The following is a 26,467-nucleotide window of genomic DNA, read 5'->3' as shown; positions in this document are numbered from 1 at the left end:
TTATCTGTGGGAAAGTTTAAAGTCAGATATTTATTTCTTTCTGGCTGTGTGTGTCTACAAAAAGAATGATTGCACTGCACCTTAATTTTTATAAAAGGGCTTAAGCCTTGCAAACTCAAAAGTGGTATAAAAGGTCATAGCCAAAGTAGGCTCTGACCTACGTTTAAACCCTTCATCTTAAAGAAATAGGAAAGCTATTAAGAGCTAAACTCTGGGAAGCAGTCTGCCCTGGGAGATAATCACAGATTGCTGGGGAGGTTTCTGTTCACATTAATCATGCTTTTTAGGTTAAAATTGTGGAGGCAGGGACCATGCAGTCCTGCAGACACGATGCAGCCTTCTGTTAGTGTGGAGAGAGTGTGTGAGGGGGCATCAACAGGCAGATGGGAAACCACCAGAAGAAAACAATTCTGAAATGATGATGAGGGATGTTTTCCTTCCTTATTAAGGACAAACCATGTACCCCAAACCTCGTGCAACCAGAGCCTGGCAGTGCTGCACGTTTGAGGGGAGCTGTTCCAGCACCGTGCAGCCATCTGTCCCTGCCGTGCAGCTGTGGCTGTGCAGAGCAGGAGGAGCTGCTTGCCCAGGGCTGGTGGCTCCCGGGGAGGAAGGTGTTAAAGCCAGCCCAGCTGCGGGAGCCCGGGCTTGGCACGGCTCCCGAGGATGCGAGTGGCAGCACAAAAGCATCCTCCTCGTTACCCTGGCAACTGCACACTGCACGGCGCATTGGCAGCGGCATCTGCAGGACATGATGCAGCTGCAATTAAGTGGAATTTTCTTCACGTTGTTGGAATTAATTTTGAGCTGGGAGGGAAGGGGAGGGGTGATGGTTTGGGGTAGGACAATGAGCTGGCACCCCTCTGAGCAGGGTTTCATCCTGCTCTGTTTATTTAAGGGTAAAATGAGTGCTGGCACTTGGCTTCTGAACCTTGGGGTTCTTTTGTTGGAGCGACTGAAAATCTGCCTCGGGAGCTTTGTTTGTTTAATTCACCACGTTTGGGAGAGACCTTCAAGATCATGGAGTCCAACCCAGCCCTTACACCTCAACTAGACCATGGCATTCAGAGCCAGTCTAAACACATCCAGGGATGGTGACTCCACCACCTCCCTGGGCAGTAACTCCAGTACTTTATCACTCTTTCTGTGAAACATTTTTTCCTAATATCCAACCTGATTTTTCCTTGGCAGAGCTTGAGTCTGTGTCCTCTGGTTCTGTCAGTGCTGCCTGGTGAAATGAGGGTAGATTTGGTGGAGTGAGTGATCTTCTGTGCCTCCGTTTTTGCATCCTGGTGATCCACAGACTGGAAATGTGGGGTTTACAAAGATCCCCAGAATTGGGCTCCTGGGGGAGGTGTCCAAAAGTAGAAGGCAAAGTCTTCACAACCAGGTCAAAGCAAGTCTTACCCTGGCTGCAGTTCTGGATCAGCTGGGTTCAGAATCTGCTGTCTTGTTTTATTTGGTGGAATCTGTTGATTTGGATCATTTTCACCAGCAATTGGAAGTGTAATGTCATTTTCAAGAGAAGTGTGGCCACCTGGTTTTGCCCTGGAGTGATGAGACAGAGGAGGTCAGTTGTTATTTGGAGCATGAGATACAGGGCAATTCACTGAAATTCAAAACTTTTTAAAGCACTTAGCAGCCAGGACATTGGAGGGGCTGTTGAAATCTAAATGTAATCCAAATAAAAGTTCTAATAACTCAAATACATATGGGATGCACTGATCTACAGAGATCAAAAAAGGAACTGGAATTCTCATTTTACCAACCAGGAATGAAAGTCTCATAGAGCACATCATGATAGAATAACATTGCCATCATTTGTGCTACCCTAATACGATCCTGTAATCATTTTGAAGTTAATAGTAGTCCCAGCTTTTCCAAGTAATTGATCTTTTTGAGAAGCACATACATTTTGTAAAAATGAGGGGAGAAATAGTGGATTTTTTTGTGGGGGAAAATACTGGTTTCAGTTACTTTGGTTTTAATTTAATGTTGTAACTTTTCCCCAAATATGCTAATATAGCTGAAATATTTGTTGGAATTTTTTTCTTGGAGGCAAGGAAACATTTTTCAGCTCTGAAGGGCTTTCCCTTGTTGGTCTTTTAAGGTACTTGGAACAGCATGTTCTGATGGTGTCCAGCCAAACAATTCACTGAAAACATCGTGGGCTTTATTTTGTTTTTTCCCTTCTCCCATTATTATTTTCTCCTAAGGTTTTGAGATTGGGTTGCTTTATTTTTTTTCACTGAAGATGTTCTGAAAAGAAAGTGTGACACCTTCCAGCACCCTGGCAGGTGAAGGCAGGGAGCTCCAGGCAGCTGATTCCTGCAGTCCATTGCCCTTTCTTGGCTGAGAAATAGCAAAGGTGGCTTTTTTTGGGAGTGTGTGGTTGTGTTTCACAACTGGAAGGTTCATTTAGGTTTTTGGTTTTTTTATAGCTGGATGGAAAAGAAAGAACCAAACAGGAAGATTTTTGTTACATCAGGCATGTAAAACGTGCTGACAGCTCCCAGAATCTGAGAGCAGCCTCCTGAGGAACCAGGGAGGCTCCAAAGGATATTTTCATTTATGTTTGTTAGCTAATCTTTTATGGAGCCAACCTGTAGTGCAAAGGGAAGACCTTTATTGCCACAGCAGAGGAGACAGCTGCCACAAGATATACCCTGTTGAATACAGTAAAAATACATAATAATCACCTGAGGAAATGTTATGTTGATCCCAGAAAAGGGGAAGGAGGGTTGAAATGCCCACTGTGCTAATTCATGTTCAACATGACACTGATCCTTTCTCAGTGGCTGTGATGTCTCTGCTGCAAGCCCTGCCTCAGCTTCTGCAGGTGTTCTGTTATCACCAGACAAACTGAAAAATGTGTGTTGACTTTGTCTGCAGGTTTGGCCTATTATTATTCTAAAGTAACCTTTGTCACCAAAGCCTCAAAGTAATAATTAACAGGCTTGTCTCTGGAAGTCTGATGGGCATTGGGCCCTGAGAGAATCCTGTTAACAGCAAATATTTCATATTGGATTGCATTTTGCCAAAGAGAATTTTAAATTAAACAATATAAACTTCACATACAATTACCAGTTTCACCAATGTAATTCCCCCAGCAAGCTGAAATCTTGGTTCATATGCAACAGCATTTCTGTCTGTGGTGACACCAACCCAGCCTGGATGGGGGCTGTGAGGGCATGAGGCCAGAGCAGGAGCAGGGATTGTTTAAACGGATCCATGCACTGATGTGTGTGCATGGCGTGGGGCAGGCTTTGGGAAGCAGGGTGCTGAAGGCTGGAGCAGGGCTTTGCACTTTGGCACCTGCGAGAGCCCTAACAGGGATGGGACTTTTTAAAACGCTGGTTATTGTATCCAGAGGATGCAGCAATTCACGGGTTGGGTGACAAGAGCCCAGCCCTCAGCATCAGCATCAGATGAGCCCTCTGAAGCCAACTCTAGTTCTGGTTACAGTGCATTATTTACTTTTCATTGTAGATCATCTTAAAACACGACAACCATCAATACTTTTACCTATAGCCTATCATAACTACTAACATTACCATAATCATGTTACTATTTCCAATCACAAAAGTTAGTATGTTACAGTTTAAGTTAGAAGTTGTTTTTTTCCATTTTCTTGCAGTGGAAAATTCGGAGATTTTTCTTTCTACTTGCAACATGGCATTTTTGTTTACTTGTGAAAATCTTTTTGCTTGATAAAAACATCTTTTCTTTGAGGTAAATTTATCTTTTGCTCTAAGTCATAAAAACCTCTTCCAACCATTTTACCCTTTATCCAGTAAGAATTTTTCTTTTCTTCTATATCAAAACTTGCTCTTTGTATTCCTTCTTCAGATTCTACCTTCAAAGACCTTTCTGTGATACACACATATCTGTGAGACCTTCCTGTCAAATCCTGATCCTTCCCAACAGTCTGTGCCATTTTGGAGGCAGGCAGAGCCCCAGAATCTATGCTGTAGAATTTGAATGGTAGCAGCTTTATAAGGGAAATATAATTTTTTGTTGTTTTTCTAAGAGTAGTGATAGGAAAGAGGATGGGTCCAAGGAGATGCAACTGGAGTGAGCAGTCACCAGACACACAGGGTTGTTGCAGATGTGTTTAACGCACTTTCTTTCCCAGCTGTTTGGTTCCTGGAGCCAGGAATGGAGCAGAGCTGTGTGTGGTGCCCCCAGGACTCCTCTGACCCAGCCAAACAAACAGGGAGGGATCTCTTCATTCCCTGAACCCCTCCCAGCAGTGTGCTGTGCCTCTAAACCCTGAGAAGATGATAAAATTTCATTCAGATGGGCTCCATTTCTGTATCTGGGAAGGTCCACCAGAAACAGCATCAGGAATTCTGCATTGTTCTAGGATTTTGTGTCTCTCCTCACCTTTCTGCAGCAGGCTGGTGATGCCCAGCTCTGGCAGAGTGCTTCACCCTGAAGAGATCTTGTGGTTAATTTGCAGAATGAAAATTTGGGAGCACACAGTGCTCCAGAACTTGGGAGGGCCTCACTTTTTTTGAGATGAGTGTTTAATTTAAGAAGCTTTATTGAGACTGAAGCAGATACTGTTTTGTTCTCTTGGGGATGTTATTTTAATAATTTTCTAAACAATAGAAACTTATAAACATAGTTTAATCACTTTTATTCCCACCAGTGATTTATGCTGGTACACCTCAATAATAATATCAGGGTTTTTGGTTCCTTTCAAAGCTTTGGGAATCTCTGTGCTCTGTTTGTCACCTTGTCTGTCCCCCAACAGGCTGAGTATGGGAGGCATCATGAAAACATTGTTTGGCATTTTTCCATCTTGGTTTCTGACTGGATAAAACATTCCTCCCCTAATATTTTGTCCTTAATGTTTTCAGCTGGGGAAGTTGTGACATGTTTCTTCTTGGAATTGCCAAAATGTTCCCAGAACCGAGCTGTTGCTCACCCTTATTGCATGAATTCCATCATTTTATTTTATTTTGCCTGGAAGATCTTCTTAAGATGGAGCTTGCTCAGAAGAAGAGATGAGCAAGGAATTACAAAGCCTCCAGGTCTGACCTCTCCAGTACAGCCTGGTGACTGAGTGGACCCCATGTGACATCAATATGATGGCTCAACCCCATTCCTGGTGTCCCATCAGAAATTTTTTTGGTTTTAGTTGTGCCCTTCATTGCTGTGTCATGACAGGAAGCAAAAACCCCACAGTGGCCACCCTTTATTTCCATAGGATGAAGTGACAACTTGCTCCGTGGTATTATTCACCCAAGTCTTCCAGGAATATAATTAAAGGCAAACATTTGTAAATGACATGCATGCTTGCCAAGCAGACAGCTCTCCAGATGCCAATGTTTTGTCATCTTCTTTCTTGGCACTTTTTCCAGTTTGCATTTCCCTCCCTCAGACTGGATGAAGGCTTTCTTATGTTGTTGTGGTTTTTTCCTCTAAAGAAAAAACATATTAAACGACCTCAATGTCATTTGTAGAACACAAACAGTACAACTCCAAGGCTCTGGATGTTTCTTTAAAATTTCAAATGTCAGGTTTTATTTAGTCGGTTCACTTGTCATTAGATGAAAATTGGTTTCTCAAACAGTTTCTGTTTGTCCTGAGGCAATGTGGGTGATGGTAAGAATGACATGGTAAAATTTATTTTGAGGCTGTAAAACAAAAAGCCTGGGGATCATATCCCCAGCTAGCATAAGTCTTCTTACAGTAATTGTTAGTTCATTGATTTAGTCTTCCAAAGAATTAAATGTCTGACTTCTCTGAAGGAAAAATTACAGCCTAAACATGCCAGTTGCAAAGGAAATTGAAGTATTGTTCTGTCAACACTCTTCAGCATCCACATCCAAAAAATGCTTTCCGTGTGAAGAGCTTCATGCTTTTGTCATATTATTTCCATATTTAAATGAGTATTTGGGATGGGCTGGAGTGTGAGGTTTAGAAAGCCATTCTGCCTTCAATTTGCAGAGTAATTTATTTGAATTTCATGCTGTGCTTCTGTGATCCAAATATATGTTTCCTTCAAGATTAATTCTATTTAAGGATTAAATTAAAATGTATATTTTCTTGGCTAAAAAGAAGCTTTTTAAAATCCTTCACAGCTGAAAGAACCTTTTAGAACTGCTGTCTTGCCTGTACGTGGCATTGTTTCTAACTTAATCACAGAGGCTAAAACACTTCGAATTTGCATTTTTTTCCAGCTTTCAGGAAATAAAATGTTGTTCCTCAGGAAAAAAGTACTTTTTTTAAGAGCAAGTGTTATCTTACAATTTTAATGCTCTGAACTTTGGCCAGTGAGCTCCTCACGTGCATCAGGAAATGGAATCTCTGTCTGGGGCTGTCCATCCATCTGGGCACTGCCTGCTCCTTCCTGAGCTGGGGAGGTGGACAAGGCTCCTGGAGGTCTGGTTAACAAAGAGTGTCTGTATAAAGTACACTGAACTCTGATTTTTGTCTGGAGACAGCACTTTCTAGTCTGACACTGTGAATAATTATCAAAATAGGGTTGGTTTTCTTCCTAAGACTGCCCAAAATCTTCAGTCCTGTGATGGTGAGTAAGTTAAATCTCATTTAGCAGTGATCTACCTGTGGCCTGAGCTTTGGTCTGCATGTTTGGAGTTTTATTGCTGCTGCAGGTTTACCACAGGAGCTTTAAGGAAGCATTTGTGGGACTGATAAAAGACAAAAATTCAGGGCTTTTCTCTCCCTGGGTCAGTAGGATAATGCTATAGATAATCCATTTTTGTGCAGAGCTGCATTTGCTGTGCATGCTCACTGCTGTCTGCTTCCTCCTCCCTTCAGATAAAGGCATTTAAGCCTTGGACGTCTGATTTTCCTCCCTAAATGGAGATGTGAATGCAGCACCTCATCCTCTGGCCTCTCCTCCTTCACTCACTGACCCTGCCCTCCACAAATAAAACTCCTCACAAGTGACAGCTGCCTAAAAGCTGCTTTTCACATTTGGGCACATGATCTAACTGCTCACAGCTGCTGTCTGCACCAGAAGAGGAATAACTCAAATTTAATCCAAATATTTCAGATGTGATCCATCCATGGCACTTCTCCTTGCTGGTCTTAGCAAGCACATTTATTTATCCAAAATGATGAATGTCTCATGGACCAACCCAAAGCTGCATCTGCCTGCGGACAGAGGAGGATTGAGGGGATTTGCACCTACCAAGCAACATCAGCCCTTGGTTTAGCTAAAGTGAGGGTGATTTACAGCTGAGAATCTGCCCTGCATTTGGGTACAGTGAAAACTGCATACCCTGAGGGGGAGGTTGTGCTTGGAAAGCACAGGGACATCAGGTTAAGCTACTTGTGCAGACATTCCAAAATCTGCAAAAAATTAAAAACCAGCATAGCTCCCAGTGAACATAATGGCTGAACTGTGAATATTTCTGTTGTAAGACAAGGGAAAAGCAGCACTGGCAAACCTCAACATTATTAGAAACAGGCTCTTCTCCTGCCTTTTGAGAGCTAAGAAATGTTTCCTTAGGGCTTTCACTGACTTTACTTGAGCTGTTAGTCCCTGATCAAATAAAGATGATGAAGTTCTCACAGCAATTCCTAAATATTTGTAGAGAATCTTCATCTTTAGAGGGAATTTTGTGGTGCTTTGAACACACAACAGGAACTGGAGGTCTGGATCCCTTTTGTTTTACCCAGAATGTGGCTTCAAATCCATAATTGCAAATCAAACACTTTGTGTTATCTGGGAAGTGCTGTGAGGTTGGGCACTGTGAATATTCCTGTGACTGCCAGTAGTCACTGCAAAAGATAGGAGGGAGATTATTGGGATTCCAAAGATTTCTAAGGTGGTGAATCAGGGGGGTAAGTTCTCAGTGATGGCACTGATGTTAATGTTTAACAGAGAAATTTGTCTGAAATGAAGTGATGAATTGAACTCAGTGTATTTATATCACATTGGGAAAATCAAAAATTAGCTCAAGGAGTGAAAGAGCCATGGTAAGAAACAGCATGATATAAAAAAGGAAAAAAAAATTCTTACTCTGATTTTGCAAGCCAGAAGTCTCTTAAATGTCTGAACAATTTAATCACAAAGATGAAACTCAGTGTGCTTCAACTGGGATAAAATCATGACCAAGTAAATATTCTGACTACACCCTGACAGGCTGAGTCTCCTCCCAGGCAGCCAAAGGCTCTTGTCCATGGATCTGTCAGACTGAATCTGCTCTGGTCTTTGTTTTGGGTTGAAGCAGGAGAGAATCCAAAATTAATGATCATTAATGGTGCTAGGAAACTTACTGACTATTCAAACAGTGATAGAGCTCCACGTTTTCACAAGTCCTTAAATGATTAAAGCATCCAAATTCCTCTGGTTTTTAATGGTTTGGGCATTTAAGTTGCACAATAACAATATCCAAAGTGACATGCAGAGTTTGCAAACACATTAAAGCATATTCAGACTGGTTTATCCTGGAACGAAGAAATCCACAAGATCACTTTGTATAACAGCATGTTATCCAAACATATTTTATTCATTTTAGTTCTCTAGTAGCCATCTGTGCAAGACAAAATTATCTACATAGAGGGAAAAAACATGGGCTTGATTGCCTGGCAGATACAGCAGCTGTGATTTCTGCTTAATAATTTTTCTTTGGAAGTCACTGATGGGGTTTTTCAGTGTCATCACTCCAAACTGAAGAAACTTATCTCACATGCTGATAACTTTATTGCTAAATGAAAATCTTTCCAAGACAAAGTTTAAAAAGATGTTTTAGAGATAGAAGCTGCTGTTTGTTTTAAAGATGTGTAAATAAAATCCTGCCTGGTGTGAATTTATGATTCTATGACACACTGATTTGGCTAAGTCAGCAAAGTGCTTTCAGTATTCAGGAGTAAAATGAATGCTGCTCTGTCACTTTTGAGGCAATATTTTTATAGCTTAGAATTTGAACTATCTTCCTAAAAGAAGAATACTCTGGTTTACATGTTCTGAGGCTGATCTTTGCCAGAAAGGATGTCCAGACTAGAACTTTAAGTCTGATATGTGTGATGTTGGGACAGAGACCCTCCATAGACTCTGACCTTCATAGGCTCAGCAAAGTCGTGTTGTACTGGCTAGAACAAAATTTCTCTTAAAAAACAATTCAAAATCCAAAATTTGCTACAGCTCAACTCATAGTCTAAGAAGCTTGTGTCTTATGCTTTATGTCACTTTACAGTTCCTTTTTTTAAGTTATGAAGCAAATATCTAGTCCAGAATGGTGTGGGGTGGATGACAATTCCAAAGTTTCTGTGGGAGGTGTCACTGGATATGCCTTCACATATTTTTGCTTGAAGCAAGTAGTGGGAGAACACCTCAAGGTGCTGTGTGAAAAAGAGGAGGAATCTGGGGGAAGAGGATAAAGGATTTTTATCCTTAAAGTGTCTGAGATAAATGCCAGTATTGGTAGGTAATGGAATCTAGGCTGAAAGCAAACCCTGCTGGAAAAGGGATGTGGAAAGGAGGAACTTGTTGCTAAAGAATTGTATGCTCTTTAATATGCTGTTTAGATTGTGCTTTTTAATCTTTGAAGTCTGTGCACTGCCACTGGGCAAGGCAGAAATATCTCCTTTCAGGAAAAACAAATCATCTCCCAGACTAATCTGAATTTTCACTCCAGACAATGTTTAGATGACTCGACTTTAGTTTTGCCACAAAATACTCAATTTAATTAAAAAAATAAACGTGACCTTGCTGAAATCTGCCTGATACTCTTTTGTAAACAGCAAATTCCCTTCCTCATAAAGGGCAGTGATGGAGAATTCCATCTGCATCAGCTGCCAGCCCCCTGAGACACAGCAGAAGGTCAGACTGGACAGGATCCTGGCCCCTGGGCCAAAATGATGCTCGTTATCAGGCAAACAAATATTTTCCTCCCCAGACAGAGCTGGACAGTCAGGACTACTGACCTGGGAATAGTTTATTCCACACTGGTCCAGTGCTGAACATTTCAGTGCTGTGAAAAAAATGTGTGTGACTTTTTCCAACCTCCTTTTCTTATTGTTTTTATTCCCCATCCGAGGAAACTTGTCCAAGAATTTGATAGACAAACATGTTTTGAGGAAGCAATAAAAAGATGGAGCTGAACAGTGGGTGGCCTTTGATGAGTGGCCTCAGAGCCCATGTCTGACCTGGGCCACATTAGGGTGTGTCTGGAAATGATGTCAGGGGGTTGCTCTAAGGACTGGCCCTTGTCCCTGGCCATCCTCTGATTGCATTTAATGCAAAAACATTGCCCCTGCTTTAGTGCATGGCTACATTCAGATTTTAAAATGTTGCTGCTACATCTACCTGTTTTTCATGGAGCATCACCACCTCAAAATCAGAGTAAATCCTTGTAAAAGCATTTTGCAAGGACACTTCAGATTAGTGATCCCAAAATTGTCCCTTTAGGATGGAAAACTATCACTTTTCCCAGGAACTATAAACATACAAATTGAATAGGGAATTTGATTACAATTTTTTCCCCCACATTATGTTGTTGCAGCTTTGGAATAGCTGAAAATCAAGTTCCATAGGGGTTGGAATTGCTCTGAACTGTTGGTTTATATAACACAGGCCTCTCTGCAGTGTCACAGCACCATGGCAGTGCAGGGTAATGTCTGTGCAGTGCCCTTTGAAAGGAGCTGAGCTCTGCTTCCAGGGCAGTTTGGACACCTGGCTGAGAGAATTTGATGTTGTCTGAGGTGAATCCTGCCCTAAGAATGGCATCTCTGATTGCTGCTGCTCAGGGAAAGTCACACAAATTGTGGTACTGAGTTTAGAGAAGGGAATGGGTGCAAGAGGAAGAGGGCAGGAGGCAAAGGCTGTGTTCTGGTAAATTCAGTGAACAACAAAGCGTTGTTCTCAAACAAGGCAGCTTTTCTCTAGAGGTGTTATGGATGTGCTGCAGTTCTGGAGCATCACAAACTCAGCGCAGCAAGAGGTGATTGGAGGTGGTTTGTTCTTGTCTGAGGGCTCTGGGAGAACAGCAAATCTTTCCTTGCAGTCTGGAGTGATTTCTGGGCTGCAGTGGCAGAGGACTGGCAGGGTTTCAGCAAACTCTTGGTTAGGAGGTTCAGGGACAGGTCAGCCCTAGGGCCATCACTGAGCCCTTCCCAGCCCTGACAGCATTCTGGAGAGAGCAGCTGTACTGCTCCAGGGTCAGGTGAAGCCTACAGGCAGCCAAGATACACACCATGTTGCCCAATTCAATTTTTGGGGTTTTTTCCTTCCAAAACACTGATTTAGATCCTCCCCAAACACACGTGTCCCATACGCAGGGCAAGGCTGAAACCCATGGAGTGAGTATTAGTCACCACTAGCCCCAAAGTGAAAATGGAAAAAAGAACACTATAAAAATGTCTGTGATGCATTTGGTTTTGTAAGAGGATTTAGTGGAGAGGGAGGAGGGGGAAGAAGCATTTCCCAATCCCCACATAGCTGAGTTTTCTCTGCCATGCTCTTTGCCTTGCTCATGTGCTGCTCAGTTTCTGTGTAAGCAGCACTGGGCATTTTCTCACTTTCAGGAACTGATGCTGCTGGATGATGGGCACAGAGTTTACAGAGGAATTGCTCATCCTGAGCTCAGGGTGTCCTGATAGAAACCTGGGGCTAAACCTGCCTTTTTTGGGTTTACATGGTGGAACAGCTCTGCCAAAATCCCCTCCTGATCCCAGCAAGGGTTGCTTCAGTTGGGTCACATCTGACCCTGGGTTTTTTTGGATGGAGATTTCTCTGAGGGGTCACTTCTCTTTTGTTCACTTTTCAGATATTTTTCAGCCACAACAAGGTTGTAAAAGTCTTTTTGCATGGACTGGAGTATCCAGTGTAGTTAGGCTTGGTCATTTTGCTTCTTGGGCTAACTGCAAATGCCTTGGCACACAGCCTGCTCTGGGGAGGGCTTGTGCCCATGCCAGCACAGCTGGGGTTTCATAGGATGGACAAGCCCATTTACCTCTTCAGCTCCACAACCACAGGGTGCTGTCTTTGCTGCCCTCCTTTAGATGAAGTTGGTTCAGTGTCAGCTGCAGCCAAAGCTGAATTTTTACATCCATGTCCAGAAAGAATTGCCTTTCCCCTGCTTCCCTACAGTGTCTCTACAGGACTTGACTCAGGATGATGGGAGGGTGGGAAAAGGGAAGAAAATGGAAACAATTCTCAGCTCTGACAGAACTCAACCTGCTTTAAGAAATTTAATGGTTACTGGGTTTAAATAGATCAGTCTGATAGTTCCTGCCTCTGTAGGTCTCATGTGCAAGCACAGGTGGATTATTTTTCATGCTAGGGCTGGGTTCTTTAAAGGGTGCTGGAGAAAGTAAGCTCTAAATACTACAAAAGCCTTTGAAAATCCTAGTTGCAAACAATTACTGCTCTTCTTTCTTCTTCCCTTGACTGAATCTCTGATTTTCTATGAGACAGTTGATCTAATCTCTTGAAAAAGAATTCTTCCATTTTCCTGGATGTCTGAGATCTCTCAATGTTTTACAGTTTATGTTTTTTACAGTGCAGCTTCAGCTAATGCCTGTGAAGACACACAGCTAATTAATTGACTCTCTGAATGTCTTTCTCCCTGTTTATAAGCAATACTGCATGACTTTTAGTTAATGAATATTGGTAATACTTACACCAGGAGATGCATGTCCAGAGCTAAGGGGAATTTTCTCCTTTAGCTAAATTACTCTAAGAGTCAATGCATGTATCAATACACAATCAATACAATACTGTACTTTCAGTGGAGCATCTGTTCTCAAAACCCATGCTTTCTTTTTTATTTTTTATTTATTTATTTATTTTTTAATTTTAGGGAATTGTGGCAGAGCAACACACAAACCATTTCATGGCTCCAGTGCAATGGGTGTCTGTTGTCTCCCATGGTTCACACTGTTGTGCAAAACTTTTGTCATGGTGAAATAAATCACTTGGAGCACTCTCAAGTTGTGTTGCTGGAGTCCTACAGGAATCTCCCTTAGTTTGGCACTCATCAGAATTTCCATTACTGCTTGGATTAGGGCTAGGAAGGCACATATGGGGATTCTGCAGGATCCAGACTGGGATAGGAGTGCAAGGAGTTGGCCAGGTTCCTCTGCTACAAATAAAGGGACCATTTAAAATCAGGAAAAAAGGGGTTTGTGAGCCACTATTCCTCACAGCATCAGAGTCTGAATGTCAGGTATTTCAAGCCTGCACAGCAAGGATGGGAGGTGACACAAACACATTTCAGTCATGCAAATGAAAGCCTGGTAGGACAAAGAGAGCATCAGGGCTTTCAGCAGAACCAGGAGGCCTGAAACCTCCTACCTCACTTCAGCCTCTGCCCAGCCCAGCCAGAGCTCTGCAGGTGGTGTTTGTGTCATTGAGGACCTGTGTGAGAGGGAACTGGGGAGAGCTCTGCATTTGCACCGAGGGATGCTCCTGCAGGCACAAATTTTTAGCTTTTATTGTGGTGGTGTGTCAGAAATGGGGTGGCTGTCAGGCATTAATGATGTGTGGTAGCATCCAGTGACTGCCTTTAGAAATGGGAAGATACTTCTGTCTTTCACTGCACAAATAATGCAGGATGATCCTGAGAGAAAAGGGTTGGGGTTAAACCATTGTGTTTGCAAAGGAGGAGAACTCACAGCCCCAGTCTTGGGTGCTGCAGCAGAGGGAAGGGATCAGGACTCCTGAAGTGCCTGGATCACATCTCATGCCAGTGTCTCCTCCCTGTAATTCTTCTGCTAGGAACTAGTTGGTCCTCAACTTTCCTAAATTTGGAATGTTGTATATCCTAACTGCTGGGAGCATTATAGAAATATATATCTATATATATATATATTTCTAAATATGTATTCTTTTTAATTGATTTTTAAAAAATATGCTTGGTGCAGCCAAAAACACTCAAAGATCCTCTCAAGGACTACAGAATAATATATTGAAATAGCACATTTCAACTTGCATTGGGGGAACTGTGGCTTATATAGATAAAAGTATTCCTATAAGAATTTACTATATGGCATAAGTGGTGAAAATCACAAAACCCAGAGGAGAGCAAAGAGCTGAAATGAGCTCTAGGTTGTGCCTCAGTGTTATTGTGTCCCACCTGAGCCATGCAGTGACAGTCACCACTGAAGCTGTTATAAAGACAAGGGAATTAATGACAAAAGAAACAGAATTGGTGGCATTTTTAATGCTGTTCTTTAGCCCCAGAACTCCAGGGCTCTTAGGTGGTTTAATCAGAAGGGTTTGTCAAGCAGGCTCCTGGAGAATTTGGTGGCTCTGGTGGATTCAGGGAGGTGCTGTTTCTGAGCTCTGCTGTTCCATGTTTGCTTTGGACCCCAGCACTCAGCAAATGCTGATCTCATCCATAAATTTTGGCAGTTGGCACACGCTGCTCTGTTTTTCCTCTGAGGAGTTTGTGAGATGCAAGACACACTTCAATTAAATACTGGCAGTTTAATATGGTTATTTTTATCAAAACAAACCAAATAAGATCTTTGTAATACACAGCAGCGCTTAATTTCTTTCTAAAACTAATTAAAGTTTTGGCTCCCACTAGTGACAGGAAAGTTTGGACAGTTTTAACCCCAATGGCTCAATTTATCCCTCATTTATTATTCTAATAAAATAACATTTTGAAAGGAAAAACAAACCAGAAATTATTAATACCAGAGATGATAGGAAATGGGATATAAATTTGAATCTAGCCCATGTGGATGTGGGATGTGGGGATGTGTGCTACCACCATGAAAGCCAAGTGGCCAGCTTGGCTGATGTCAGCCCCTGCAGTGAGGTGGATTTGCATCTCTGAAGTGCCAGCCTGGAGCTCCTGCTGCCATTCCATGTCAGAGCATCCAGGGAGGCTGAAAGAATCTGCCCATGTTGCTGATGAGCATCTCCTACACGGTCAGTTTTCCTCATAGGCACCATTTTGGTACTCAGATTTTTGTTAAGGTCCGTTAATAAACTTTGAATTTTCTCTAAGTGCAGAAATATGGTAATTCCTGATAGAAGAGCAGTGTCATGTAATTATCAGTTGCTTGTTTCCCAAAAGGTATTTGAAATGTCAACTGTTATTTAATGAGGAAAGTCTCATGCATAAAATATAATTTTCTTAAGGAAAATGCTGCAGGTCTCTGAATTCCATGCTGTGAGCTGATTTCAGGTGCCATTGGTTAAACCAGCCCAGGTTTAAAACCATCAGCTGAGCACTGAGGTATTTCTTTTCTCTGGAAATGAGTTCATCTGGCACAGATTTGTCAGAGTCACATCAGAGAAATGCCTGTGGTCTGTAGCCAGGCTTGGGCTGAAGTCCTGCTATTTTGGGATCATCATCTTTAATTACCCAAGGGCAGAGGGGATCCATAGGGAAGGAGCTCAGCTCCCTCCTCTGCTGCTGATGGCAGACAGGACAGACTGCAGGAAATCTGGGGTCTGATGCCATTCTGAGGTGAGATGGAGTCATTTATTCTGCATTTCTGCTGCTTGGATATAGGAACATTTCCACAGTGTTGAAATTTTGGGTTATTAAAGTGGGAAAGAGCAGAATTTCCTGCCCCTGCCTGCTCTGCTATCCTCTCAGGCAGCCAGGAGGAGCAGTGACTGGCAGGAGGGTGGCAGGGGTGGTCACTGGGCTGAGCCCTGCAGGTCCCACACCAGCTAGGGATGGTCCCACTGCTTTCTGCTGGAGTTGGTGGTCCTTGGCAGGACACCTCTGCCAAGGATTCCACAGGGACAAACACAACACTGCTGCAAAGTGAACCCCATGTGTGGCTTTCCTGCATTCCATGAAACTGAGAGGGTCTCCCTTTAGTGCAGTAATCCAGGGAGCAGCAGGGAGACATGCCAGGAAAATCCAGCTGTGCTCTGGTAGGAACCTGCATGTGGATGGAGATGGAGCCAGGGGAGGAGGGGCAAATAATTCTAACAGGAGGCAGATCCGTGAGAATGATGAGATCCAGAGAGTGAAAGGTGTGCTTGACAAAGGTGTGTTTGACATCCTGCTGGGTGCTGAGGGCTTGGGCTCACTGCAGTGACTCAGGCTCTTGGTGAAGGCGTTTCCAGTGTGGCAGCCAAAGGAATGGCAGTGGAGATGATGCCTTGGAGTGGCTATCTAGAACAGAGGCTGGACAGAGTTCAAAGAATAAAGTGGGTATTTATTAAAGGCCTTTAACAGATACACCTTGGGCAGTCAAAAGCCTCTGAGGCTACACCCAAGATGCACGACGGTCACGAGTTTTTTGAGCAGATAAAAGTTTGGTCTGTTTGCATATCAGGGGTTCATTCTCCAATTGCATCTTCAGGTAATGAAGTCACATTCCCCCAGTTTTTCTCCCGCTCAATTCTGTTTGTACTTTTTGGGGCCTGAGGCTGAAGGATTTCCTTGGGTTTATGCCCCAGAGGAATTGTTTTGTCTGACCAAAGTGTGAAGACAATAATTAACACTTTATATGAAGTGTAGAGTTATGCACTATTGCCACACATGATTTAAAAATATAAAGGCTAAGATCTTAATGCATCATTCCTCCCCTTTAGAAGCTTGACAAGGAGAAGCTGTGAGCTCAGGTGTCAGCAGCATCAATTCCTGCTGCTTTTGATGACTGGAAGGATGCTGTGATTATTTGTGGGGTGGAGTCTTCAGCAATGTCTGGTTTGCTTTGCCAGGACCTCTGTGAAGATCCCTACCTGCTTGTGGATGGAATGAGCTCCCATGACTTCCACCAGGGCAAGCTGGGGAACTGCTGGTTTGTGGCTGCATGCTCCTGCCTGGCTCTGAGGAAAAGCCTCTGGCAGCAGGTGGGTGATTGGTGTGCGTGGTGCAGGAAATAAAGCTAATAACCCAAGCTAACCTTGCTCATTAACTAGGGGTGAATTTTGGTGGATTCAAATCTTCCCTTTCTTCGACGTGTTCCAGGGCAGTGTGCTCTGGGAATAAACCTCAGCACAGTGCACTGAAGTTGCCCTTCCATGGTTTCCCAGGTGATTCCAGACTACAAGGAGCAGGAGTGGGACCCTAAAAGCCTGAGGAAATACGCTGGGATTTTCCGTTTCCGTTTCTGGCGCTTTGGAGAGTGGACAGAGGTGGTGGTTGATGATCTGCTGCCAACAGAGAATGGGGAGTTGATCTACTGCCACTCCAACGTGAGGAATGAGTTCTGGAGTGCTTTGCTGGAGAAGGCTTATGCTAAGTACGAGCTGGTTCATTGTTCTTGTAGTCCTCAGTGTTGTGCCTTTGTTTTGTCGTTCAATTCCATCAGACTTTCCAAAGGTTTTAGTTTTGCTGCTGGTAGAGAACCTAAAAATACTGGAAACTCCTTCTTTAATCTCTGTTAAGGATGTAAATCATAAAGGAGTGCAATGCAGTCTACTTCAGCAGCCCAAATCCTTAAGGATCCTACAGACCAGGGGAGATTTATCTGCAGTCTGCTCAGGGCTTTTTTTGTTCTGTTCTGTTTTTCCCTTGGTGAGACACAAACATGTTCCCTACATTCAAGCCAAATCAGAGCATTTGCTCCAGCCCCCTGTAAACTGAGAATGTTCTGTGTTGCCCCAGGCTGGCTGGATCCTACCAAGCCCTGGATGGAGGCTGTGCTGCAGAAGCCCTGGTGGATTTTACTGGAGCAGTGGCAGACTCTCTGAATTTGGCAAAGGGCAAATATGGTGAGGTTTTTTTTGAGCAGATGAAGCTGTTTGAAGACTTGATGAAAGTGCATAAAAGAGGAGGGTTCATCAGCTGCTCCATTTCGGTGAGTACAGACAGCTGGATTTTAAGGGTTTATTTCAGTGAAAATATTCTGGAAGAAATACCATTATTAGGAGATTGAGTATGTCCTTCCTTTGCATGTTTTGAAAAGCTTTGTTTGGAGAAATCTAGCCAAGTTCTTCCTGCTCCAGGAGCCACTAAATACAATCACAACTGCTTGTGCTGCCACTTCATTGTGTCTGAAATTCCTTTTTCTGAATGGCCACAATTGTGAATTAACCTGAGGTAAATCCACCCTAATTTACAGAGCAGACAGCAGCATTCAATCACTTTATTTCTTAGAGAATCTCTTTAGAGAAAACAGTTCTGGCATGGAGCTGCTGAGACTTCTTGACTTTGGTTGTACCAGTGCAGCCAGGGTAACAGTGGAGCTGAGCTGAAAGGCTGAGCTCAACTGGTCACTCAGGTAATGCTGTTTGATATTGAATATATTCAATATATTGCATAATCTCCCCACTGGCATTAACCTGCAGAAGTTGCCTGTGCTGGCTCCTGTGAGGCTCAGGTCGCTCAGTGCCCATGTTAGGAGGCCCTGAAGTTCCCATAGTCAGTGCAGAGGGGATGGTTTCTGAGTTTACCTCCCTCCAGTGCTAGAAGATGGATGAAAAAGAGCTCCCAAAGGATGCTTTGTGCTTCTCAAACCACCTGTGGGGTAGCCCCTGGCCATGGGAGCAAACCACTGACAGCTGGGCTGAACTCTGTAATTCTGCAGTGTCAGGGCACCGCTCAAATCCTCACCTTGCCCAAAGCTGTTAGCACATGTGGAGGGCTAACAAACTGCAATGGCACCTGAGTATTTCCTAAAAGATTGCTTTCAAATGATTTTTTAAATCATTTCTCCTGAACCATTAATCCAGCAGCCCACAGAAAAGGGGTAATTTTCCAGAGCTGCAGGGTTGGCATCTAAGGGCACTTCAGCGTCCTCCTCCCACAGCCCCTGCTTCAGTTTAAGACTTTAGCTAAGGCTCATCTTAGTGAAATCACTTAAAAGTTTTGCTTTAATTTCCCTATCTATGAATGAAGATTATTAATTCAGAAATTCTTATAAGTATGAAGAGAGTTGTGGAATTGTCAAGAAGAACAGAAAATCTGCTGGTTTTGAAGGGTTCCTGAGAATGTCACCTGTTTATCTGGCCCTGGCCATGCACTGTCCTGCAGCAGGGCCTGGCACCAAAGAGGAACACCTGGGACCTTCAGGGACACAAACTTTAACCTGAGACAGAACAGGGGTCCTGGACTGTCCCTTCCAGCAGCAGGAAAAGCTCAGAAACAAAAACTTCAGGGTCTTTGGGTTTTTTCATAAGGTCTGAATTTTTATTTGAAATAATTCCATCTGATTTGCTCAGAGCAGGCCGGCAGAGCACTGCCTGGTGTGAATTCTTACTGCAGACATTGTTTCTGGAATGATAGGTTGCTCCCAAATGCTCCAGCAGTTCTGTTTCTTAACAAGAATTTGCTGAGGTGATTGACTCAGTACAGGGAGCAGTATTTTAAAAAGCAATTAATTAGGCAGTTGTAATGCTTTCACTGATTCCTGGCATTATGTTTGTGCCTTCCAAATTAAACACAAATGCTTCTAAACATTGATTACAGAGAGGCTGTTCCTAAGTTTGCCTGCATTTGTCACTTTTTGATGTATTAAACACACAGTGGAGCTTGCTAGGTGCAGAATATTTAATACTCAAGTGGCTTCATTGCTGCCTTACAAACATGTCATCATTTTCCTTGGATTACAAAATGGCCCTGAGCATCACCATTTGGAAATCTGAAGAGACAGGAGATGTTTAAATATCTCATTTGAATAAAGAAATAAATAAGTATCTTCAGAACGAGGTGAGAAAGGCCAGCAGTGAGAGGAGCCTGGGGGATAATAAAGGCAGCAGGAGAAGTTACAGACTCCAGTGCTGTCAAGGACTCCTTGTTTGCTTTTAGTTGTGAAAAATGTGAGTGAGTGTTACACTGGAGGGAGCCCAGAGCCGGGAGTGTCAGCCAGGCTGGGGGAACTCTTGAGCTGATTCTTTGGGAGCTGTTGTCATGAGGGCTTGGTGAGACTCTCACAGTTGCCAGACCATCTGTCAGTTCCAATTTGATAGGAATTTCTCGTTCCCCCCCTTTTTTTTTAATGTGATTTCTTACCTTTGGGGACTGAGCACTGTTATATCAGTGCAACATTTGCCTTAGGACAAGGACCTTGTCTGTTTAGACCAGTTAAATTCTGAAATGGGTAAAAATATCTGAGGAAGTTCTATGTGCATTTCATAACTGTGGTAAGTCCTTATTTATATTCAAACATTCATATATTTCTACTAATATCTTAATGTTAATGATAAATAATATATTTATATTTAAATATTTGCATTAGTAACACCAAGAGGCCATACCTCTTGCTCTCTCCACCACAGCCAGGACTTGACTGAGCATTAATTAGGTAATTCCAAGTTTACACACGAGGATCTGCACCGAGTCAAATCTTCCTTCCTTGCTAGGAAGGTGTCCAAGGCAATGAGTGTTTCCAGGCCCTATGGGTGATAAATGAGAGACACTCAAGGGTGGCGTGGCTGCATTTAGTGAGGGTGTGGAGAATCTGGATCCAGGACCATCAAAACAATCCCAGTGTCTTTGTATGGTGCTGCTTTTCTGGGTTTAGATCAGGAGATTTGGATGCATTCAATGACATTGTGCTCTTTTTCAGAGCTTGACTACTTTTATGTATTCTTAGATCAGCATTGATCAGGCCTAGGTCATCAAACAGGACAGTTTAGGATAAGTTTAGGGACATTTAGGGACACTGATCACTGCTGGAAACTGGGATTGTTACATGGAGTTTGTTATGGGCAAACCCAGTTCCTAAAGCACTTTAAGATTTTCGCTTTGCCTCGTGAGAGAGCCCTGCCAGGAGTGAGTGAAGTACAGGACAGCCTTCACAAGTGGCTTGGAAATTTTTTTACTTGTCAACTTGGAAATTTTTTTTGTTTTACAAAAACTTGGAAGTTTTTGGCACTTGCCTGTGCCCTCCCAATTTTACCCACTGCCAATAGTTCTTCCTGGGTATCAAATTTATTCCAACACAAGAACAACCATTGGACTCAGCAGCTAAATTCATGAATGTCCAGATGAGGACACCCCCAGACAGTCTGGGCACAGTCACCAGTGTCCACAAGAGCCATTTGGTAGAGATGACAGGATTTTGGAAGAGCTGATAAAGATTTTCTGTTTTCTGACTCTGAGGCCAGGAGGAGACAGACTGGCTGCAGCAGGCAGGATTCCCCTGTGCCCAGGGATTTTCTGGCACTGGAATTGCCTGGCACTAACACCAGACTAGTGAGCCCTTACTGCTGATTCCCCATGCTGTTACTTTTCTGCACAGTCAAATCACTCAGGACAAGAATGAAAAACAAATTTTTATTGTCCTTCCCTTTGAACTTGGAGCTGTCAGGCTGCTCAGAGGTGTGAATTCTTTCTGTTTGATTGCCATTCTTCATGCCCAAGGAGTCCCCTGGCCGCCCCATGGAGGCAGAGACAGAGATGGGGCTCATTGTGGGCCATGCCTACTCCGTGACTGCCATCAGGAAACTGCACCTCGGGGACAACCTCCAAAAGCTCTTCTTGATCAGGCTGAGGAACCCCTGGGGAAAAAAAGAATGGCACGGTGCTTGGAGTGACAGGTAAGAGCTGCAAACCCGGGGTCAAAGGGTGAAACTCTGCTGGGCCACTGGAATTTGTGGTTCAGCACTGGTGAGACACACACCCATACTGAGAGATGGCTGAGCCTCTGTACCACCTCTGCCCATTTTCCTCTGAGAAAATGAGCATGTCCTGGAGGGGTTTATGGCTCCCTGGACCTTTATTCACTGTTTACATCATTCTTCTGGCACACTGGAACATGGGAAGAACAGCTCATGAGTCAGGAACACGAGGCTCATTCCCAGCCTCACATTGTGTCTGGGACTCAGTTCCTCATCTGTCATTTCCAGCTGCTGGAAATGGTAAAAGTCTGGTAGATCATTTAAGTGACTGGTGAAAAATGCTGTAAAAGTGCCATGCTTGTGATTTCTTTCTAATTAACTTTCTAATGAATTTTCATGTGGGCCATGAGCTTAGCAGGTACCTCCACAGCAAGAGAAATGATTGCTGCAGGGGATGTCTCCCATCATGGGTGATTTATAAATGAAAAATATGTGACAGTTCAGCACTGGGCTCTCCAGCTAGCATTTAGTATTTGACAATGCAGTGCTCTTAACAGCAGCAATTAATTTCTTACAATCCATGCTTTGGCTAACAAAAATCTACTGCTTTCAGGGAGATTGGTCTGGGTGAAATGCAAAGAATGCACAAAAGAGCTGCTGTGTCTTGTTTAAATGAATCCCTTAGGGTTCCCCTGTAGCCTGGCACAGCTGCCACTGAGGACTCTGGTGGTGGCCCATGGCTTTTGGTATAACAGAATTAAATTTAAATTTCCAAACAGGCTAAGAAAATGTCTGTGAGGGTGAGCAGCCCCCCCTTCCCTCCTTCCAGCACCTTCAGCTTTAACCTGCAAGTGCTTTTGGAGGGGCAGTGAGGAGCTGTGGCTCTGTCTGGTGTGACCCATCAGGACAGGGTCTGCTTTGGGTTTCAGCAGGAGGCTGCTGGAATTCAGGGTCTGTGCTCCCCTGCAGGGGCTGTGTTTGTCTGTGCCTGAAGGGTGTGGGCACTGAAGGTTCCTCTGCAAGCTGGACACTGCTCAGGCTGCAGCAGTTTCTTCTCAAAGGCCCCCCAGGGAAATCTCAGACCTCAGGCCTGTTTTATTAAGGTGATTAAAAGACAAAGAGAATACTCTGCTCTAAGTGAAGCGTTCAATAATCTCCTGAGGAGGAAAACCAGGTTTCATTTGAGGGGCCTTCAGGGAATGGAGCCAATCTCCTGTGACCTTGGAAAGCAGCTGTTTAAGTGTTTAAGAGTCCTAATGGAGGGTGTGACCAAGGAAATCAATAAAGTTCTGCTCTAGTTGAGCCTATTTCCTATTCATCTCTTCCTTTAGCTTCCTTTTTTAGTAGCTTTCAAATCAATTAATGTTTTAAAACTCCTCCTGAAAGCCTCACACTTTCATCAATATCATCTGCCCTTTCAGTACTCTGATATTCCTTTTAAAACCGTGAACTAGGACAGATTTTTCAATTCTTCTTCCAGGTGAGAGTTTTTATTTTTAGTTATTAATCATCTTTATTGTTTTGGTTTTTAAAATTATTTCCTTTTAGTTCTAAAGAGTGGAAGAAAATCAGCGATTCTGAGCGCAAGAATTTGGGGCTCACTGTTGAGAACGATGGAGAGTTCTGGTGAGTGGGAGTGATGTGAAGGATTTGGGGACACTGGCTACACTGAGTGTCATTAATCTGCCATTTAACAGCTTCAGAAACAGATGGATAAAGTTATCCCAAGGTCTGCTCCTTTCAAACTCCCAAGGGATGACAGGGAAGAATAATAAAAATGGATTTGAAACTAGTTGAACAAAATTAGTGGCTCTCAGAATCTATTGTCTATATTTAGGATAATCTCTCAGAAACCAGGAGAACATGTGCTGGTTTACATGACACAATGAATATTGAACACTGTTTAGATTCAGTTAAATTGTGAAATGGGTAAAATTATCTGAGGAAGTGCTATGTGCATCTCACACCCTGTTTACTGACTACTGTGCCTGTCTGTAGGTCAGCCATGGCTGAGGCATCTAAAAATAGAGTTGCATCCAGTGAATTTTGGTATTTGTTGGTGTTTTCCAGCATGAGAAGTGTTTATTCTCTATACAATGTCCAGAGCTCTATTAATTTTGACCTTGCTTAGAGCTTAGATCCTCAGCCCAGCAGGTCCTTCAGGAGATGATCAATATTGCATCAAATGAGCGGGCAGGGCTCAGAGTGAAAATGATTCTGTTGGCTTTGTCAGGACTGGCAGCTGCAGGGTCTGGCTCTGGGCCATGAATGGGCCAGGCCATGATGGTAATTCAAAGAGCCAAGCTGTTTCCCTGTTGCTCTGCAGCCCAGCCTGTTCCTTGAGCAGGCACAGGTGAGCTGGGGTTAAACAGAAGCTCTGTCCAGAGTGCAGAGGTTTGAGTCCTGCTCAGGGACAGATGTGACATTGTCCTGTGACAATAAGGACTGTAATAATGAGGAGTGGATCCTCTCTAATTGCAGGAGATCTCTTTGCCCTCTGTAAAATGACTTTTCAAACCAGCCTGGGGGGTTCAAGCAGTCCTTCAGGCTTAGGAGCTGCAGCAGGACAGATCCTGATCTGAGCAAACACACACTGAGTGATGCTGCTCTGAGTTAAGCTCTAAACCTCTGTCATTGTGGCTTCATGAGTAGTTCCACATGGAAAGTTTTCCAGATTGTCCCCTGGACAGCTGAGCAATGCCTCCTCTTCAAATGACTGGAAGATTTTGTGGCTTGTTTTGGCTCTTTGTGTGACTATCACTGTTTGTTTTTAAACAAACCATTACTTCCCTGGTGTTCTGTGGAGCAGGATGACGTTTGAGGACTGGTGCAAGAATTTCACAGATGTGGACATCTGCAGGACTGTGAACACCTCCTTCTTCAGCTTCCAGAAGACCTGGGAGAAGGAAATGATCTATGGGGCTTGGGCAAAGCATCCAGAGCCCCTGCTGAACAGATCTGGGGGCTGCTTTGATAACAGAGAGACCTTCCTGCAGAACCCCCAGGTGGGAATCCCTGTGTTTTGTGAGATATCTGATAACAGAACCCTTCCTGCAGAACCCCCAGGTGGGAATCCCTGTGTTTTGTGAGATATTTGATAACAGAGCCCTTCCTGCAGAACCCCCAGGTGGGAAGTGTTGTGAAGTATTGAAGTGTACCCACTTTAGCTGGGGCTCCTGAAGTATCCACCCTCTTTGGGAGTTGGCAGTGAGTGCTAGACAAAAATCCCACTGCCCTGGGAGCGTGCTGTGTACTGCATGGTTTGATGATTTTGGTGCAATTTCTCAGAAGGGTTTAGATGTTTTTATTTAGGACTGATCATGCTTGGGGCTGGTGAGTGACACACACAGCAGAATTACTGATGTCCTGCCTGGACTTCTTTTATTTTCCCTGTCTTAGAAAGGCAACAAGCAATGACAGAACTCACTTAGCCCCCTTTAACAGCTCGGGGATTTGACCCACTGTATTTAGTATCCCTTGGCATTCATATAAGATTCTGGAAGTATCTCATCTCTTCCCCAAGCTCACCCTCTCATCAGCATTACAGAATTTTCCTTGTTTCATGTAACCTGGTCATTTCAAACTATTCAGTTTATCTGTTCATCAATTCCTGCTCCCTCTCCCACATTCCTGCCCTTCTTTCTTCCAGCACATGCAAATTCAAGCATGTAACTTCTGTTACTATCCATGAGCTCTGGGTACTTACTCTGTTAGTCACCACTTTGAAAATGGATCTTTTTGTCCAGATTAATTAAAGATATGTTTGGATCTGCTTCTCTGCACTTGCAAGCGAGGTTTGTGCCTGCAGCCTCTGTTTTCAGAGCAGGATGCTGGAGCAGTGCAGCCTCAGCTGCTCAGACCACATCTCACATTCCAGCTCAGCCTGCAGTTCTTCACTGCTCTACCTTCTGGCACTGCCTCATTTCCAGGGGGTGATTTAATTCAGGTATTGCTCTGTAGGATTCTGGAAGTGCTCCAAGTTCTTGTCTGTCTCATTTGGAAGTGTTTAGCTGTCACAGAGAACAAAATGCACACGTTCCAGCTGAGTGCAATGCCTGATGCAGTGGAAGGTCTCTGTATTCCAGTGTCATCTCTGGGCCAGCTGATTCAAATGCTCTTAGCAGCAATGCTGGAACAGATTTGTGTTATCTCAGGGCCATTACAGGTTACTGTGGCACACCCCACCATGATCTAGAGATAACCCCTGTCTGTTCTCCTGGCACTGAGGCTCCTGTGAGGTTTATCTGTGCAGAGAGGGATGGTGACACTTCCAGTCCCTTTGATAAGGCAATTTCAGCCAAGTTCTGTGTATCCTACAGTCACTGCTGCCTTCTGGATCATTGCCCACGGACACAGCTGAAGTGCCAGCAGGTCACAGTTGCAGAGCTGCCATCAGACCAGGAGAACTGTCCTGGTTCCACTTGTTGCCCTCCCACCCCTCCATGGCCTTGGAACACTGAGAGAGTGACCCTGTGCACGGTTCAACAGGGACAAGAATTAAAATGTGCCTTACTGGGTGTTGCTGCATGTTTATATCTCATTTCTAGGTTCTCTTATAACTCTGGGACTCTCCCAGGCCCTGTGCTTTCTCTGCTGCTCTAAGTGATACAAAACACAAATCAGAGCTTGGGATGGGGCCGTGTTCAGCAGAGCTCCAAGGCAGAGGGATGGGGATGGTTCTGTGACCAAGGCAACTCAATATCTACCTCAGAGCAAAGCTCAGTAATTTGCTTTTTAGCAGCAGTCAAAGGAGGAGGGAGGGGGGAATTGAGCCAATGATGATATTCCTCTCCGTGCTGCCAGGGAATTCCTGCCTAACTCAGAACATGTGGTGCACGTGGTACCCAGCTGTGCACCACTGCAGCTTTATGTTTCCATTTATTTCTTCACATTTAAATGTCTTTGAGGAAGGGAGAGTACAGGGGTACATAATGTCCCCTTCCCTCCACTGGTCCTGACAACTCAGGTTTGCCCTCTGCATGCATAGAGCAAAATTTAAAGGAGTGTCTAATAATGAATAAATTATTTTAATTCCTTGTCATATAAAGAAACTCCTGTCTG

The 26,467-nt window shown here is 43.7% G+C and overlaps 1 protein-coding gene across 1 annotated transcript in view; it reads left to right on the top strand.

Annotated features, from left to right (window-relative positions):
• The window catches only part of CAPN6 (calpain 6), a 42,100-nt gene that overhangs the window by 5,006 nt on the left and 10,627 nt on the right, over positions 1–26,467 (top strand). Inside the window, exons 2-7 of the mRNA XM_033072705.1 lie at positions 16,622–16,753; positions 16,937–17,145; positions 17,511–17,703; positions 21,210–21,385; positions 22,955–23,032; positions 24,216–24,411. Coding sequence (XP_032928596.1) covers positions 16,622–16,753; positions 16,937–17,145; positions 17,511–17,703; positions 21,210–21,385; positions 22,955–23,032; positions 24,216–24,411 — 984 coding nt within the window. The remainder of the gene's footprint in view (positions 1–16,621; positions 16,754–16,936; positions 17,146–17,510; positions 17,704–21,209; positions 21,386–22,954; positions 23,033–24,215; positions 24,412–26,467) is intronic.

Source organism: Catharus ustulatus, chromosome 14, assembly GCF_009819885.2.
Source record: "Catharus ustulatus isolate bCatUst1 chromosome 14, bCatUst1.pri.v2, whole genome shotgun sequence".
NCBI classification, from domain to species: Eukaryota; Metazoa; Chordata; class Aves; order Passeriformes; family Turdidae; genus Catharus; species Catharus ustulatus.
This window is presented reverse-complemented; position numbering and strand designations above follow the sequence as displayed.